The 18,512-nt window shown below is 44.7% G+C and overlaps 3 protein-coding genes across 3 annotated transcripts; 1 reads left to right on the top strand and 2 right to left on the bottom strand.

Moving 5' to 3' along the window:
- LOC119180578 (beta-1,3-galactosyltransferase 6) lies at positions 1-1,919 on the bottom strand. The gene has a single exon (XM_037431686.2). The coding sequence runs from the start codon at positions 1,497-1,499 to the stop codon at positions 459-461; it is 1,041 nt and encodes a 346-aa protein (XP_037287583.2). The 5' UTR covers positions 1,500-1,919; the 3' UTR covers positions 1-458.
- An 811-nt stretch (positions 1,920-2,730) lies between these two features.
- Positions 2,731-8,159, bottom strand: LOC119180586 (beta-1,3-galactosyltransferase 6). The gene has a single exon (XM_037431697.2). The coding sequence runs from the start codon at positions 7,929-7,931 to the stop codon at positions 6,846-6,848; it is 1,086 nt and encodes a 361-aa protein (XP_037287594.2). The 5' UTR covers positions 7,932-8,159; the 3' UTR covers positions 2,731-6,845.
- Positions 8,160-8,380: 221 nt separating this feature from the next.
- On the top strand, positions 8,381-18,492 carry LOC119180595 (ubiquitin-conjugating enzyme E2 J2). Its single transcript, XM_037431707.2, has 7 exons — positions 8,381-8,580; positions 9,070-9,200; positions 13,153-13,193; positions 15,234-15,427; positions 16,491-16,538; positions 16,670-16,750; positions 17,707-18,492. Exons 2-7 carry the CDS (start codon positions 9,085-9,087, stop codon positions 17,908-17,910), a joined length of 684 nt encoding a protein of 227 aa, XP_037287604.1. The 5' UTR covers positions 8,381-8,580; positions 9,070-9,084; the 3' UTR covers positions 17,911-18,492.
- Positions 18,493-18,512: the final 20 nt, after the last annotated feature.

The raw sequence follows: 18,512 nt of genomic DNA, 5'->3' as shown, positions 1-18,512 counted from the left end.
TATAATTTATTGTGCAGGATAGTGTTGTTACCACGGCTGCACTTGAAGCAACTAAATGTTGAATGAATGTTTCATTTGCTGTACTGTTGTATGTCAACCCTGCAAACATTTACCGGCAATGGCTGTACGATTTGTGCTAAAATAATGTATGCTCTATGCATTTGCAGGCTTTATGTCATGTTTGGACAGTGCTAAAAAACTTGTGTTACAGTAGTCATTGACACCCATATGAATCAGCTGACTAGTATTACAAAACACCACCTTCGAGAATCATTGCCTAAACGGGCTTTGCAAACATCTTGGAACTAGTGACACTCGTGTTTATAGATTCGCTCACACATGGTGACGCAAATGTAATCCTGGCTTGTGAGATCGGCGTCGACTACGTGAATTTTCTATGCGTTTGCGTGGACACTAGGAGCGAATACTACGAATGGGCAAGCTCAGCACGTGTGGAATCAGAGACTGTGCCTCAAGCGTAATGTCCTGGGCCGCCTCAGAGTCGCATCCGTCATGTTGCGTACGCAGCACTGCACAGGCGGGACGCTCCAGTTGTACTCGTACGAGAGCCTCCACCTCGCTTCCCGCTGACAAGGTTTACGGTCCTGTTGGAGGTTTCTGTACATCTCGTACATCATAGATGCCGTCTGCTTATGGGTGACGAGGTACGAGTTGAAGCATCCGCGCGAGCGGTACTCCGTGTCGAAACGACGGTCGTGCCAGCGTTCCAGCCTCAGCGGTGCCGTCCAAACGCCCACTGAGACGTCTTCGCTGGAGTACTGTTCGAAGATGATGACGCCCATGGTTCCAACGTGTCTCGCTGCACCAAGAGATAGAACGTATCCCCCTCCGCGCGCGTAAGGCAGGTAATAGCCGTCTCTGAGGTACCACGTCTGTTCGGCCCACTTTCCGGACGTAAAGACGGGCGCGTTTCCGGCAAAGTAGCCCCAGTAGAGTTCCCGGCCCGGATGGTCCTGCTTCCACTGTGCCAGCTCGTCGGCGATGGCGTCTACTCTGGCGAACGAATCGTCGTCCAGCTTCAGCAAGAAGTCGAAGTAGTAGTGCTTCACGACCCACTGCAGGCTGTATACCAGCTTCGACGTTAACGTCTCGTACGTGTCCGCGGCTTCGTAGATGACTACCACGTCGTTGAACTGACGCTGCTCTTGGAGGAGCTTCTCAACCCACTTCCGCGGCACCCCCTTTGCAGCCACGAAGAACTTGTAGACGACGCGCCGCTCGGAGGCGACAGCCAGCTTCAACCAAGTCTGGCGCGCGGCGTTTCGAAGATGCTCCGTCTTGTGGGACGACAGTATCGCCACGAAGAGAAACGCCTCGCCCTCTCTGCTGTCCCAACGCTTCGCGGAGCGCGCTGCCATGTCGTAGCAGCACCACAGCGCGAAAACGAATCCAAGCACGAACCAAATCACTCGCACCAAGAAGGCGCGCTCTCTTTGACCTAAGCGACCGGGTAAGGCGCGCACACGAAGCGAGTTCATGACGATACATTTAAAACATGAAGGAGCTGAGTTCCGATAAGAAGCTCCGGTGGAGATTTGTTATAGTGCCTCAGTTATGAATTACTTGTAATAGTTGACGTGGTACTTTCATCTTCTCAATGCTCGGTACGGTAGGCACGAGCCTTGCTTGCTTAGTTTGCAAAAGATAAATGATGCTCGGTCACCGCCAAGCTTTCACGTTGTTTTTTTTTTAACAGACGGCGCTGTAAAACAATTAAAACAGTGCGACAGCTCACTTCATTTGCACTCGGCTCTCCGTCCGTCCGCATTTTCATCCGGAAGGTACGAATCATCGCTCGCGCAGCATTCAGGAAGAAGATGAATTGGTGATGTTTCTATGTTAATGTCTTATAACTGGATACCTTTTCACCAGCACAGAATTTATATGATTCGAATGGCATGTAGACTATCTATCATAGCTCGGCGCCCGAGAGCGGACTTTCAAGCACATCTACGGCTGCTAATGGCTGCATATCTGTCTTGGCGTGGCTTTTCGCGTAACTGTAGTAACTTGATGATGATAAGAGCTAGTGGTGTTTTTTTCTTTTTTGAAATTACCGGGTGCCAGCATGTTTCGTTCACGAAAACTGAAAGGTGCTTTATTTCGGTTGTTTTGACTTAATGATAGCGATGTACTCACTGTACAAAAACAAGTTAAAAAAAAAGAAAAATTTTCTGAATCCCAATGGCCTCGGGCTTGTCCAGCCAGTCGAAGAGAAGTGCCCATAAAGCGCCGAAGTGCCTTTAAAAGATTCAGAAGTTCTTTTCCATTATTGAGAGAACTACTCATAATAACTGGCAGTTATGATAACGCTGTATCGGCCTTGGAAGCGGCAAATGCCAACACAATAAACCATACACACTCAGTTTCTCCACATATCAAAACAAAGGAACCAAATCTTGGGGCTTGCCATGATTGCAGGAGGCCAGGTAAACGTGTGTGCTACTTTAATCGTCTTCTCTTGTCAACTGTTTTCGCAAAAAAATATTGCCTCTCTCCTCAGCTCAGGTGCCTCGGCATCATTTGCTTTGAGTACAGATTAACCCACTCCCCCCCCCCCCCCCCCGTTTTTACATCAGTTAAAATTCTTCCCATACCCCCCCCCCCCCCCCCAAAAAAAAAAAACACCTGTCCCTCTCGCTGCTACCTTCTCCTGCACCCACCGTAAGGGGAGAGGAAAATGTGAGAACGAAAACTTGCAGAGTCCTGTCACTGTAGTCACTGCCTAATCTTTTATCACAATAGATTCACATACATAAAGTACTTATGCTTTTCTTCACACAGTTAAATAATTTTTTTTTCATGTACATCAATGTTTCATAACCCTCTTGCTTACAATAGAGCACACAAATCTATAAACAGCACAAAGCACTTTTGAACACAGCGGGCAAATCAATATTTGTTCACTTGATTGTTCTGTACCACACATGATGCAGCTAACACCAAAAACAAGGTTTTACACTAAACCTTTAGGCAGATTGTCTTGACATGTGGCATCGAAATTCATCAACGGTGAAATATGAAAAAGTTGCCTTGAATAATACCAAAAGGACGACAATCGAGACAATTAAGGCAAGGTAGACAACTCATCGGATTGCAATCGAAGGATGCAGGGAAAGAACACTTCATAGTAGAACAGTGCGAAAGGAATAGGACACAGAAAGATTTGACAGCACGAGCACTGACTGACAGCTGAATGCAAAATAACTAGCCCATCTCTCTCTTTTGGTACAAGGAAACTTAGCTAAGGAAATTACAACAGCCAGAATGCGTGAGACCACGTTTAGCAATTTTTTTTAGGCACAAACATGGGTGTTGGCAGGATTTTGTCTTGGGGGGGGGTGCAAATTGGTCTTCCATCGCGGCTGAGAGGGGATGGGGTACCACTGGTGTAGCTTGGGTGGCGGGCAAGTGCTGGTGTGGTTTAAGGGGGGCATTCTGATCTCCCGAGCCGGCGCCCGTGAACACAAAGGATATTATTTCTGGACACCTTTCCTTTATTTGCTAGTAGATTTTAGAAAGGCCCTATCCTTATTCTTGCACCTTGTTCAATTCCTCTTGTTTCTCATGAATTGCTCTTACACAGACTGCACTGAATGGGCCGGCATTCGAATGAGTACTGACACAAAAATTTTGTATCTCGTCTTTTTTTCCGCAGCTATAAGCAAGTAGCCAATGACCCACTCACTGTGACTGGGAACCTCACCTGCTCTAGTTCATAATGATTAATTATTTGCAGACATCTTTAGAGCACCAAGAGACACAGCACCAGGATGGTTTCTTGGAAACACAGCTTGCCACATGAACACAAAATACAGTGATACATGCCACGCACACTAACAAATGCGCATAAGCACCACATTGACAACTGCGACAGAGGGCACACGCTAGGAACATGGTAGGCAACGCAAACTCGTGATGAAAGCAGTTGTTGGTTGTTTACATTAGCACATCAACGTTTCAAGGCGCTTTGTTTTGTGCTATTTTGTGTGGCATACGCTTCAAAATAATTTGAAGCATGCTCAAGGCTATATTTGCCTTTGTTTTTTTGTAGATTATGTAGATTATGTATGGATTTCCACCAAACTCTATCTTACAAGATACCGAGTTACCTAGTCTTGACAACCTCGATTCAGTAAGCCTTTATCAGTTCTTTGCCCATGCAACGCACACTGATCTGGTGCATGCAAATTTTATAAGATATTTCATCTTGCAGTCTGCTTGTGAATTTACGGCATCTGAAATCTGTATTTGCACTGTTTTGTTAAAGGTAGGTAATGACGCACAATATTCACACTTTGTCACTGCCAGAAGCAACTCGTTACTAACATGACTAAAATGGTGTTTCCCACTCTGAACACAATAGTCCGCTGCTACAGGGTATTTTATCTGCTTGATTGATATGTGGGGTTTAACGTCCCAAAACCACCATATGATTATGAGAGACGCCGTAGTGGAGGGCCCCGGAAATTTCGACCACCTGGGGTTCTTTAACGTGCACCCAAATCTGAGCACACGGGCCTACAACATTTCCGCCTCCATAGGAAATGCAGCCGCCGCAGCCGGGATTCGAACCCGCGACCTGCGGGTCAGCAGCCGAGTTCCTTAGCCACTAGACCACCGCGGCGGGGCCTTTTATCTGCTTTACTCTGATCATGATGATGGATGGCTATGAAACTGCTATAAACAGATGCTATGATTACATGTTGCTATCGATGAATGCATACAGCAACTAACCTACACATGAACAAATAGACATGTTCAAATAGAGATAATACATGTCAGATTACTTCTTCTATTAAAAAATTAAAAAAAAATGATTTTGATTTTATAGCTACATCTTTACTAGGACAGTTTTCTTCCTTTCTCTAAAACTTTTGAATGTTCACTATTACTGTGGGATAGTTCCATTTCAACTTATACCTTACAAAAGATGAGAATTTCATAGCTTTTGTTCTAGATTCCTGTTGTAGATCAGACAGTGGACTGACATTGCTCTGCTTGTACAGATTTTTTTTTTCATACTAAACTAATTTCCCAAACAAACATTCAGTCAATAGACTGCACCTGTCTGTAGCTCTAGATGATCCCTGACTATTATCACTCAGTTCAAAATAATGCTTGCATAACAATTCATTGAGAAAGATACTTTCCAACACAGAACATCACCAGATTTACTGACTCAATAGTTACATAAAAAGATCTGGTCACTTATGTGCGAGATGCGATGGACAGATTTGAGCAACAAATGCACGAAGCGACTAGGAGGCTATATCAGATGCACATCTCTGCTTCAGAGTAGTACCTTTCATGATGCTCACTCACAGTATAGAGAGGATTGTGCATGGCAGGGTCATGCTGAAGATTTGTACACACTCAAGAAAATTTGTACAAATTAATTTCACCGTATCAAACAGTGTCCAGCTGCCTTCAAGTGATGTATGGTCAATGCCACGTTATTATGGTCTCTGGAGTGTCCTGCCGGTGATATAAACCCACATTACTCTTAAAGCACCAAGTAAAATCTCTAAATACCCATGCGCTGCTGACCCCAGACTGCCATTACAATACCATTCAAGACGTACTTTATATCACAGATATTAAAAATGCAGTGAAGCCTTTCGAGTAACTGCATTCTTGACAAGTAAGAAATGTCTTTCAAAAGCTGTAGTTGTTAACTGTATTACTGACACAGACACACTTGGTGAACCTTGTAGAGGTTAGCTCGCAACACCGTGAGCTACCCGTTTTTCCTACAGTAGATGTTATTTAATTAAGGGGAGATGCGAGTCGAAAAACACCTTTCTATTTCAAATTTACTTGTTTTCACAAGTAGAGTTTCTATATTTTCATAGGAAAAAAAAAAAACGGAAGAATTCAATTAAACTCGAAGTAGGTTGAAATCACTTTTGAAAGATTTGTACAAGGTGGCTACTAAAGATTAAAAGGAGCTCATTTTCAAAAGTCACCAGGAAATTGTCACATTGGCTACTTGCCATTGCCTTTAGCATTGAGGAGTTCAGTCAAGCCAAATACTCCAAAGAAATGATTGCCCAGCTATGATGGTTAAACACTTATGTTTAAAATGCATTTTTCTCAAGATGAATTTTTGGACAACTTCTTGAGTTTAGACATCACGTTTTTGGTAATTCTGATAGCCCGATCGGAATAAAATTTTGCCCACATATTCTGTCTCTTGTGAAGGGGGCAAGTATTTGTTTTAAAACTTGATATCGGCTCTATAATTATTGCAAACCTAAAATGAACTATTAGTATGTACTGAGGATTTTGAGCATTAAAATTTTTCTTTTCCATTAAAATGTCTTGTGCACACACTCACTTGATAGTTATTTGCATTCTACAGTCAACGTAGAACAATATCAGCCATTAATGGCTGAAAATTGTAAATGATTAGGGGCATAAAAAGTTTGTCCTAGCCCAACTATACGTTACACATTGACATGGCATAAAACTAAAGCTGCAAAACTTACTATAGCAGTAATCCCTTATTTTAAATTAGCATAAAGAAAAACTTCCTTGCCCTAGGCTACAAACTAATGCTACTTTCTTTCCAAATCGCATCTCTCCTTAAGTTGCATGGCCTATTACTACTCTTTTTCATAGGAAGTCGCACACAATGTTGCAGCTGTGAAAGTACTGGTCAGAGTGGGCCATGCAGTCGTAGCGCAACGACAACCGATCGGCTGCACCCCTCTTTCTGTTGAGGAAGGCGGCACGCTGTAGAAGTGCTCGGTCTGCGAAAATCTTTCTCCAGTTTCCAAGCATTGGCTTCTGTGCAGGGTAGCGAACCACTTGCAACCTAATTAACGTCCCCACCTTTCCTTTTCTCTCTCCCACCCGTTCGGCATTCGTATGTCGCTGATGTTGCGCAAGCAGCACTGCGACAGTCGGGCATTCTGGTCATACTCGTACGACATCCTGAGTTGCACCTCTTTTCTGCACAGCACGCCGTGTTCCACCAGGTTCTTGTATTTCTCTTCCATCATGGCAGCCGTCTGTTGGTGCGTCACCAGGTAAGAGTTGAAGCAGCCCCGCGACTCGCGCTCGGTGTCGAAGCGACGGTCGTGCCTCCTGTTTAGCGCCAGCGGCGCCAACCAGACGCCCACGGCAACGTCGTCGTTGGCGTACAGGTCCAGCAGCTTCCAGATGTGGCTGATGTAGACGAGCGCCATCCAGGTGAGGACGTAGCCGCCGCCGCACGGGTAGGGCAGGTACCGGTCGCTGAGAAACCACACCGGCTCGGCCCACGGGCCGCTTCGCACCACCGGCGCATGACCCGCGAAGAATCCCCACAGAAGCAAATTATTTCGCGGGTCAAACCGCCCTTCACCCAGCTCCGAGACGATGGGGTCCAACATCGCGAACGAGTTGTCGTTCACCTTGAGCAAGAACTTGCACTTGTAGTTCGAGTGCACCCACAGGAACGCCTGCAGCACCTTGAACGTCCGGTTGTCGAAGGAATCGGGCACGCCTTCGAGGAGGACCAAGTCGTGATGAACGAGCGCTTCGCGCTCCAGAGCGATTCGTTGCTCTTTCGATACGCCCAGAGAGCCGACGAAGAAGCGGTACACTAGGGGAAAGCGATGACGGTCGAACTTGACCTTTCGCTTCAGCCACGTTCGTCGAGCGGTGTTGCGTAGGGCTTCGTTCTGCTGGTACGACAGCACCGCGACGAAGAGGAAAGCCCCTTCGTAAACGTCGTCTCTGAAGACGGCGATGTCGTGGGGGTCCGAGCTCTCCGTCGGGCCCGACCGCTGGCGGAGGTACCGCCATGCTAGGATGCCGCAGGCGATGCCGAGCACGAACCAAAAGGGTCTAAACAGATTGAAGAATTGGAGCGCGCGTGGTTTGTAGGGGTCGCGATCCGTTTTCGTTCGGAAACACTTCATGATCGCAACGCTGGAAACTTCAGCAGGTCACAGAGTCGACTTGCTTTTTTTTTAATGCCCTTGAGTGTCGCCTTGTGTTTGTACAAAAATTACGTTATTTATGCAGGAATTACACGAGTACAGATATATGCGGCCACAGACTTTAACATGGTACCCGAGAACATTCATAGTACTCCAAAATCAATCACCACAGTTTCAAAGCAGCTGACAGCGCACTCATCTGCTGGCAGCGGCCATCTTGGTACGAGAGCCACCGAAACGCAAAAAAAGGAATTATCAAAACACAATTGTGGTAATTATGATTGATAAATTTAAACATAAATAAACGCCCCGCAAGTTTATTTATAAAATTAAAATTATTTGTAAAATTTGTGCGTGTGATGTTAGTATTTTGATTTTTTTAACTGCTGGGGCGTCCTTGCGAAACCGCCTTTTCGACAACTGGCTACGGAACATGGCGTACGGTGTGCTGCGTTTCTGCTGCTGTGCATTTGTCAAACTTCATGACGTGTAAATCGTTTGTTCTCAGATCTACGGCATCGCGAAAACATCTTCGATGTGTAGACCTACGCAGTGTGCCAGCGTGGGACGCAGTGATCAGTGACACCTGCTTTCGCCTAAGCTTCAGCTGCTTCGTACAAATTGCTCGGTACGGCTGTGCACGTATTCCTCACTGGCCCCGTTTAGCCTTCGCACGGATTACACTGAGATATTTTGTTGCGACACCGCGCGTTCCGAGTGTACCGTAGCGGAAGTTTAAAAGTAAAAGGGAAACGTCTTTCGACGTCAATAATTAATCGTGATCGCGTTCGTCAAAGGTCGCGTATCTTGTCGCGCCTGCACTGCTGTTGGCGTCTTCACCTCCCCGAGGTTGCGTCTTCCAAACAACAATCAGGACGCGTCAAGGAATTCGTGCTGTTCAACTACTTTCTGCGCGCGGGGTAATCCGGAAATCTGACTGCCCGAGTTTTGCATCGACTGGCCGCTGATTATTGCCGTGTTGAGCGCGATTGTTTCTATTCGGATGCGTCGTTCGCCTGTTACCGCCTGTGCGCGTTGCCCTTGTCTTGTTAAATGAGATTGAATCGGCGGCCGCACATCTGTTTCGTCTCAAAAGGCGCTTACTGGGCCTGCGCAGGTCGCGGCAGCTGGGATGAACAAGAAGTACAACACGGCTGCTCAAAGACTTCGCCAAGATTATCTGCGGCTCGTCAGGGATCCGGTACCCTACATTATAGCTCACCCCCTGCCATCAAACATACTCGAGTGGTAAGTCACTTTGTCATTTTTCTTTCACGGCCAGGACATTGCACGGCAGTTGTAAATCGGGCTTTTTAAGAAGTCAGTCGAGAAAGCGCCTGTTAGTAGCAGCCGACGTGCTTCGCATGTCGACAACGCCTTGAAAGACGACCGTGTTTGCCGGGACTTTTGTTTGACATTTTTTGCTCAAGTGCTGTCACCTAATTAAAACTTCATTTTGCGTACTTTGAAGAGAGCCATGTTGGAATACGATGTTCGTGTGTATTCACTATTAACCTGCTCACAAAGAAACGCGTGTGGCGTTCCTGTGTCAGACTTCATTTAAAGGGGCCCTGCGACACAATTTGAGCATGTATTTTTCATCAGTTCTTCAGGAGCTGTAGAACGCGCCTATATCGTTGCGCAAGCGGCAACGCCGATATCGAAGCTGCTATAATTTTAATTCACGGCTATAATTTTAATACCGTGATTTAGTACTACGGCGACACTCATGGGCTACTTTTTGTTATGGGTAGTGACGTCATGTGACGTGACGACGAAGACCGTTCGCTTTTGATTGGTTTGACTCGACAAGTAAGGTGCAATATTCATATTGTGTTAGCCGGGCCATGTGATAGAATGCTAATAACAACCAAAACCCTTGTTGTACTTTTTCAGAAAAAATTTTCAGGAGAGGATATACTGCCTCCCTCTGTCCACACTGGTGGCGACTTCACTGTGGTTTATAACGAATTTCCTAATTTGGGCCAATCCTGGAGGCAGTGTAACATTGCTTTTCACCCACACTCAACTTTTACTAATGGAGCTAACCAATACCATCATTTACTGATGAAGCTAATTAATATATGGCTCCAATGGAACATCTTCCCAGGTCTATTGAGAAGCTATCACTAAGTAAACAATTATCTTTCAGTGGTTTCTGCTCTATCCTTAACTGACCTTATAATGTTCCTGTAGAGTTGGTACAGTGACGGGAGTCACCTCATTTTTTCGCATGCTTACTAGCGCCATCTCTTATGCCTGACACAAATAGCAGACGGCCTTGAATATGCCCTATGGTTGGTATGCGCTGCATGATAGGTGGAAAAAGCGACACACACGGGCTTGAGTCTCACCTGGCAGGGCTTCGAGGGTATCAGGTATCCAGGAAGCGCGTGATCTACTCGGGGGGGCATTAGATGTTTCACTGGCATAGCGGTCGACACAATGCATACAGTGTGTTGCCCATTCATGAAGCGCTAGAGCTTTAAATAAACCAGTTCTACTATTTCTACAGCGCATTACTATAGAACATGGTGTCAGAAGTTTGAGCAGTGATACCTCATGTCGCCAAAAGATTGCTCATCAAAAACTACAGTCATGACTGAAACCAGAGATTACTGTAATCAGTGCATCCAACTTCTACTTCCTCAAGCCTTCGGCTTCATTGCTGAGTAATAGAATGCCTTGAAGTGAAGGTGGGAGTGATTCCGAGCCGCTGGTAGTCTTCATCACCTACCAAACATTCATCAAGTCAACTCATTGATCTACATCATGGGTGACAAAGCTCAAAACATCCTTACGGCACTTTGTCTAACGACCATCAATGTGGAGAAGTGTGCCAAAGTCATTGAAGCCCTCGACAGTCACTTCATCATCAAGAAAGACATCATATATGAGAGAGCCTCTTTATTCGCCGCATCCAAGACAAAAGTGTGGCAATGATGCACTTCATCACAGCCCTGCATACTTTAGCCGAGCGGTACGACTAAGGCGACTTAAAGGACAATTTATTCTATGACAAGATTGTCATCGGTGTGCGTGACCAAAAGTTGTCAACGAAACTTCAGCTTGAACAAGACCTCACACTGGAGAAAGCAGCGGTTTGCGCTAAGCAGTATGAAGTCCTCGAGCAGCAACCACATATTCTTGCTGCTGGCTTCACAGAAGCAATAGCTGCCATCGATTCTCTTCATACAGCTAACCAACTACAACATGTCCACAGCAGGTTCAAACCAATTTGGCAATCGCATGCTCGGCGTTAATGGGGCTGATGTGGTAAACAAGAAACGCATCCCAGAATAGGATGTCCAGCGTTAAAAAGCGAACTGCAAGAAGTGCCACGAAAAAGTACAATTTGCCACTGTGTGCCGATCATTACGCGTACTTCATCTACAATCAAGCATGCCTCTGGAAAGTGTGAGCTTCCTGGGAGCGATCACAAGCAGTGGAACGACCCCGCAGAGTGAACATTTATGCGTCAACGGACAGAAGGTACAGTTCCGATTGGACACTGATGCTCTGCCGGAGGATACGTATATCAAACTCGGCTCATCAGCTGTACTGCCTGAGTCTTACAAATTCCTCATCGAGCCTACTCATAGAGTTTCTCACAAACTTACCTAGGAGGAAATCTGGCGCTAGTGAGCTGCTAGATGCAAGGGATTGACGGGATATGTGAGCTTCGAACTTGACTCGGATTTGTATACCTCAAAGAGGCGTCTGGCTTGAAGTTAAAATGATTGATTTCTTGATTGATTGATTGATTTGTGGGGTTTAACGTCCCAAAACCACCATTTGATTATGAGAGACGCCGTAGTGGAGGGCTCCGGAAATTTTGACCACCTGGGGTTCTTTAACGTGCACCCAAATCTGAGTACACGGGCCTACAACATTTCCGCCTCCATCGGAAATGCAATGATTGATTTCTTACTAAAAGAGCATGTAATAAGCTATTTATTTTTGTAATTGCACAGAAACATGTTTTATTTAACTCTGGAACCTGCTGCTGCTGTACAATTTTAGGAAGCGTAAGAAGTAACCAACGGCCACTAAACTTGGCAGGCAGATGACAAAGCGAGCGTTCCCTCCACCCTTCTTATGTTGTTTATTTCTTTCTTCCGTTGATTGGTTGTGCTGTCAAGGTGTGTAGACTTTTAGTTTAGAATATAATACGCTGAATGAGATCCACTTTTAAACGTATTGTTTTGGAGAAGCTTTATTTACGCAGTCGTATTTGCTTTTGAGCCGAAGCCTCGCTCAACACAAGCCTCGCAGACACATATACTATCATTCCCAGCGCTCCAACAGAGCAAGAAATTCGCATAGATGGTGGTTACTTTGTGAGAAACTCTATGGGCCTACTAACGAAGAGTTACATGTGTTAGGGATGATTGCAAGAACTGTCGTTTACGGGGGAGCAGCCACCTCGGAGAGATTTTACATTTCTGAAACCTCAGCGAGCCATTTCTGGGCTTAGGTCTAATAGAGAAGCTCGACGTATTGAGATGGGTGAGCGATCTTTCCTTTAAACAGAACTCTGAAGCTCTACTCGTAAAGTGTTCGCAACTCGTCTCTGGCCTCAGTGATATTGAGCATTGTTTCGCCATCAGATGGAAGCGAAACGCTGTGCTTTTCACTGTAACATCTCGAGGGTCTATTCTCATTCCACTGCATGACGGTGTTATGACTGAGCTGAAAAAGCAGGAGAATCAAGGAGCGACAGAAAGAAAGTCCAAGCTCCGTCACCTTGGTGTCCACCAATAGTCGTCATACCCCCCCCCCCCAAAAAAAAAATGGCGACGTCAGGCTTTGCTTGGGTTACACGATGCTTAACAGAGGGATTCTCAAAGGACATCTCCCATTCCAAGCGTAGAAACATGTTGGGACTTCTCGGAGGAGTGAAGTATATCTCAAAACTCGATGCGTACTCTAGATTTTACCAAATCAAGGTGGATCCAAATTCATCTGAACTGACCACCTTTATCCCTTCTTTCGGGAGATATGTTCAATGCTCGATCGGATGCGTGACTTGGAGTGCGGTACGACGCTTATATGGCGTTGCTCAGTCATGTAGTGCTAGAGCTTTAAATAAACCAGTTTTATAATTCAACTCTACTGCGCATCACTATAGAACATTGGTGCCTAGAGCTTGGCAGCAAATTCATCCCGGTGACTTTAAGGTGTCAATGTTCTGTTGCAGGCATTATGTTGTACGAGGGCCAGAAAACACGCCATACGAAGGTAAGCTCATTTCGCCTCCTTTGCATGTAAATATGGACATCTGTACATATTTTCTTTTTTTTAGTTTGTTCTCTAGTTACATCGGCTTTGTGAAAATTCATTTTATTCTTCGAGCTGATAGAACCGAGAAGGAAGTGTTGTTCCTCTGCTGTTCAGTTTTCGGAGCTGATGCTTGTTTATATGTGATGCACATCAATTACGTTGCTGGGAAGCCAGAATATTGAGACTTGTCCAAGTTAACAGGAATTTCAAATTGCCAAAGCATTGTATGTGTAGATAATGGCAGGAAAGCCTGCTTCTGTTAAAGGCCATGCCTACAACCATTAGCGTAGCCAGAAATCTTTTTATGGAGGTAGGGTTCAACCATGCTTTATGTATGTTCGTCATAGATTTGTCTTATTGCGTGTGTGTGTGTGTATACACACACACACACACGTAAAATTACCCCCCCCCCCCCCCCTCCACGGTCTATGCCGGTTTCTACACCTGAGGTTACACCGCAGGGAAATTGTACAGTGAATAGGTAGTTTATGGATTTTGTTCTTAGGATGTGGTCTGTGTCTCTGACGCTCTCTCCCAGTGAGCAAAAGACCTCGCTTTGATCAGAACTTACGACACACGAGCTCAGGATCAAATTTCTGCTGCCCCGGCCGCATTTACGATAGAGGGGGAATATAGCCCGCGTATTTAGATTTGGTTGCATGTTAAAGAACCTCAGGTGGTCGAAATATCCGGGGCCCTCGACCGTGGCATGACTCGTAATCATAGTGAGGTTTCAGTATGTAAAATCCAAACAATTACTATAGCCCCACCTTGAAACTACCATTTTGGCTCGCATAATTTACCATACAAATGAATGTTCTTCGCGATGTCTTGGATGAAATGACAGCAGTCTTGCTATACTGAATTACAACCTAAGAAAAAGTGCCAGCTCGCCCGCAGCCATCACTGTCCCTCCCACGGAGGACTTCCGTAAATGCTCCATCTAGTAGTGCCTACTCATTTCATATTGACGTTGCTTTTCATCCATACTGCTTAGCCATGCATTATTTAGGCAGTAATGATCAATCTTTAACTCTTATTATGTGTAGTATTTGCAGCAGCCGAGTGAAGTAATTACAGCTCAAGCGGAAACTGGCTAGCGCGACAGTCTCTCACAGGCAGAGGGCAGGCGGTATTGTGGGCGGAGCTGACGTTTCAGCAGTGGAGCTGTTTTTTTCATAAGTTGTAATCTTGTATAGCACCCCTCTTTCCCTTATTGTCGGGAGAGAACATGCTGTGTTTTTGTATGTGTCTACATAAGACTTCTCGTGGTGCAATTTTGCACCTGCTTGTTCTCTTTCCTCATTGAATGTGAGTGAAAGCAAATCATGTAAATGTTGTCACGAGAAGTTTCATTGTAAAAGTGTTGGCTTCGATGACATCTCTCATTGGACCACTGTTAAATCATAATGTGAAATATTGCTCTGTGGATCCACCTTTCTTCCCCCCTCATCACAAGTTCGAGGGGGAGTGTGCATAAACTGCTGGCAATCTTCACCGTGCGACAGTCTTGAACATAAGGCCCATCATGAAATGGCTTGGGGACTATAAAATGTACCTTCGGATTCATATCTGTAAATGATTACGCTTCGCAATGTTTGCATGAATGACTAAAGGAGTGGACGAAAATGGCACGCTTTGTGCCTATACAGTGAGTGCGACTTTGTCTTTTCTTTTTAAGTATACAGTGATTCTTTTGTAACACTGTCATCAAATCATGCGAGAAATAGCTAAAGCATTCCACATTAGAAAATGAGAGGTAGCTACCCTTCTACTGTATGTGCCACAATGAGTTGCATCTGCATGAATCTAGGTAAAGTTTGGGGGGCTTGCACATGGCACCCGTGCCATCTACTTTTTTTCTGTATAGCTTAAACAGAATGAAGCGCATGCATTCACATGTATGCATCTCTACCAACTTGATCAAGCTTCTATTCCATTACCTTGGAAATGTTTTACCTTGGGAAGATGCAGTTTTGGCTTTTCACTGCATCACAGATGGCATCTACCATGGGAAACTCATGTTCCCGGCCGAGTTCCCCTTTAAGCCACCCAGCATCTTGATGATCACCCCCAGCGGCCGGTTCAAGTGCAACACTCGCCTCTGCCTCAGCATCTCGGACTTCCATCCAGACAGCTGGAACCCCGCATGGTCCGTTGCCACCATCCTGACCGGGCTGCTAAGCTTCATGGTAAAGGACAATGTTAATTAACAAAGTAGCACTGTCAGTACCCTTATGGCAAATTTCACCGGTCATTCTGGAGTAGTTGGCCTAAGTCCCCCGTGAGCTGTCAGATACTATGCATTAAGTGTGTATTAGCAATATGAAATGGGCTCTGTATTGCTTAGTGGATCTTCTTATGTACAGAACTAATCCAGTGACCATTAGCTGATGCATTTTTGGTAGGCTTGTGCGAACATTCGACTACTTCGAATATTCTGACAAATATTGCGGTATTCGACATCGTTTCGATGCAAATTAAAATTACTGGAAATTTAGAAGTATTCGAAATCAACTAATAGGTGTCCGCATGTAACCTTCCTATAAAGGTGGTTTCAATGCAGCGAAAGGGTGTTGTACCGTGAACGCTCCTATCTAGGTGATATCCGCACTGCTGCAAAGCCTCCCTTAAGTGTTCACGTTGCCTTCTCATCGATTCATCATTCTATAAGTTCAAAAGCTTGTTATACCAGCTTTATGCTCCAGGTATAGTGAACATTAAAATGTAACATATTTTACAGGTCATCACTTGCATTCTACTGAGACTCAAATCCTGCTACTATTCGAAGTTGCTTCCACTTTCTTTGAACCAAAAAGAAATGAAATTTGCACATGCCTCGTTTCAGTAAAAAAAAAAAAAATATTGTGTAGGTTAGTTCGGTTATGAACAATATACTCATATTTCTTTACAGTAAGTGATTACACAATTCGTATTCTTTTCAAAATTATTCGATCAAATCACTATTCACTTCGAATTTGCTTTAAATCCAAAATTTACTATTGGCACAAGTCTAATTTAGAGAAATACAGTTGAATAGGCGCTTCATTGGCGAATGGAGGTAACAAGAGAGGAAACTAATCGCAAATTACCCAGTGAAACTGCTAGTTTTCTTACAGCGTAACTGCAGGAAAACGCGTGCTTCAGCGGAGCGAAAAGAAAGGGAGACTTAGGTCAGCTAGCGGAATGTGCCTGACGTTTACTTTCGGTGATGTTGGATGACCGACTCCTACTTGCATTTGTCAATGCTCGCAGGTGGAAAAAAACCCGACGTTGGGAAGTATTGACACGACCGACAGAGAAGTGAGTCGGCCAAGCCTCTTCTTCTTATTTTTTTGATATCAAAGAGCGCATGCTTGTTGTGCAGTAATGTATGACACAATGATGCCTGGCGAAATTGGCTGTGTTCCTTCTACATTTTTTTCTCATTGCAGAAGAGGCAACTTGCGAGGGAGAGCCTAGAGTTCAACTTGAAAGATGAAATGTTCTGCGAGTTGTTTCCCGACCTGGTTGAGGTAAACGAAGGCCCACTGGGGTTCTTGTACAGAACCTATGTATTGTTGTAATCACTCTCTTGGATCCCATGCATCACTACTGCACTTGAGTGAAATGTTTTAAAGAAGAAAAAAAACGAGGCATTGTGAGGTCAGTTGTTTGATAGAATGTTCATGTTGCGGTATGGTTGAAAGTAAGTGAAAAATTGAAAATCCAGCATGTGGTACGTGTCTACAAAGGTCGGCCTTTGAAAGCACTTTTACACTCCCCGTTTGAAGCTCGCATGCCAGAACACTTTTTGGTGGGACTGTAGGTCATCGTGTCTTCTTTAGTTACAGGAAGACATTTCACATATATACATACATATATATATATATATATATATATATATATATATATATATATATATATATATATATATATATATATATATATATATATATATATATATATATGTAATGTATACGAGGGGCATTTAAGAATTATCATAAAAAGGCTTTATGGAATCATTGTGCTTTATTCGTTCACAGATGACAGTGCTGCACATGATCTCCATTGCTTCTGAGATGTGATGAAACTTGGAAACTGCATGTTCCAAGGTGTCCCATTGCTTGCATGTTTATTTTTCTCTTATATGGTATTGTCTTTCATTTAACGATTTGCATTGTACTTTCCATACCAGTAAAACAAGTAGCATTGATCAGGATGTACATTTAGTCGAAGGTTCAGCTGGCAATAATCATAGAAGTGCGGCATTGTAAGGGTCTTGCTTGCTGTGCCTTGCCATAACTTCTAGTGTAGTCCAGTGCTTGTGGGGCTTACGCCTTTTCTCTGCACGTCGTTTACATTGTGCTTGCAATGTGAGCCGAGAATCGTTGACCCAACTCGCCCACCAACATTAGTTACGTTTCCTTCTCTTGTTTTGGTATGAACCGGAATTCGGAGGGTGACGCTGCTAATTTGAACATTTGTGCAGGAAATCAAGGAGCAGATACAAAAGAGGAAAACGGAAGTGGAGGCGCAGAACGCGTACCTGGCCGAGCGCAGCCTGTCGGGCAGCAGCCTTGGCGACCAAGGGTACGGCCTTTTGGGAAGCACCCTTGCCAACATTTTCGTCATCGTTGGCTTCGCAGCGTTCGCGTACACCGTGAAGTATGTGCTGACATTCAGCGCCAAGTGACTGCGGCCGCCGCGCGCACAAGACCCAAGGTGGGGGAGTTGCGCGTGCGGACAACAAGGGACTCAAAAGAAACTAAAAAAAGAAGAGGGGGAAAAGGGTGGGAAAGTAAAGTCGTGTTGTGCCACCAGCCACTTTAGCATTATGTAAATAGCTACGCACGTGCTTATTTCTATGGGAGTCACTTTCGACCGACTCTTAATATCGGGGATGAGACTCTGCTCTCGAGTCTTCTGAAACGAGGGGTAGAGTGGCACACAATCTGCTGAGCTTCTACTTCAATTTCTTCTTCCATCACTCAGAAAGCAGACGAGTAAACAGCAGTGTGTCCATGCTGTGTTCTTCAAGAAACCTTGTCTGGATAAAGGTTGCCAAAGTGTTCCGGCGAGTCGGCTTTATTTGTAGAAGTAGAGGAGCAACATTTGGGGGATGTTCCAAGGTTCGTTTAGCACTTTTGGATGAAAACAGCATGAAAAGTGGTTTCCCAGTGTAAAAGAAAAAAAAATACTATGTGCAACTTGTTATTAACGTTTTGTCAGTGTTGATGGTGTATGTATGAAAGAAACGTTTGTCACAATGACCATATTTCGTACTTCCTTTTTTTT

Source organism: Rhipicephalus microplus, chromosome 3, assembly GCF_043290135.1.
Source record: "Rhipicephalus microplus isolate Deutch F79 chromosome 3, USDA_Rmic, whole genome shotgun sequence".
Taxonomy (NCBI): domain Eukaryota; kingdom Metazoa; phylum Arthropoda; class Arachnida; order Ixodida; family Ixodidae; genus Rhipicephalus; species Rhipicephalus microplus.
Note: the sequence above shows the minus strand (reverse complement) of the source record. Positions and strands in the feature narration are given on the sequence as shown.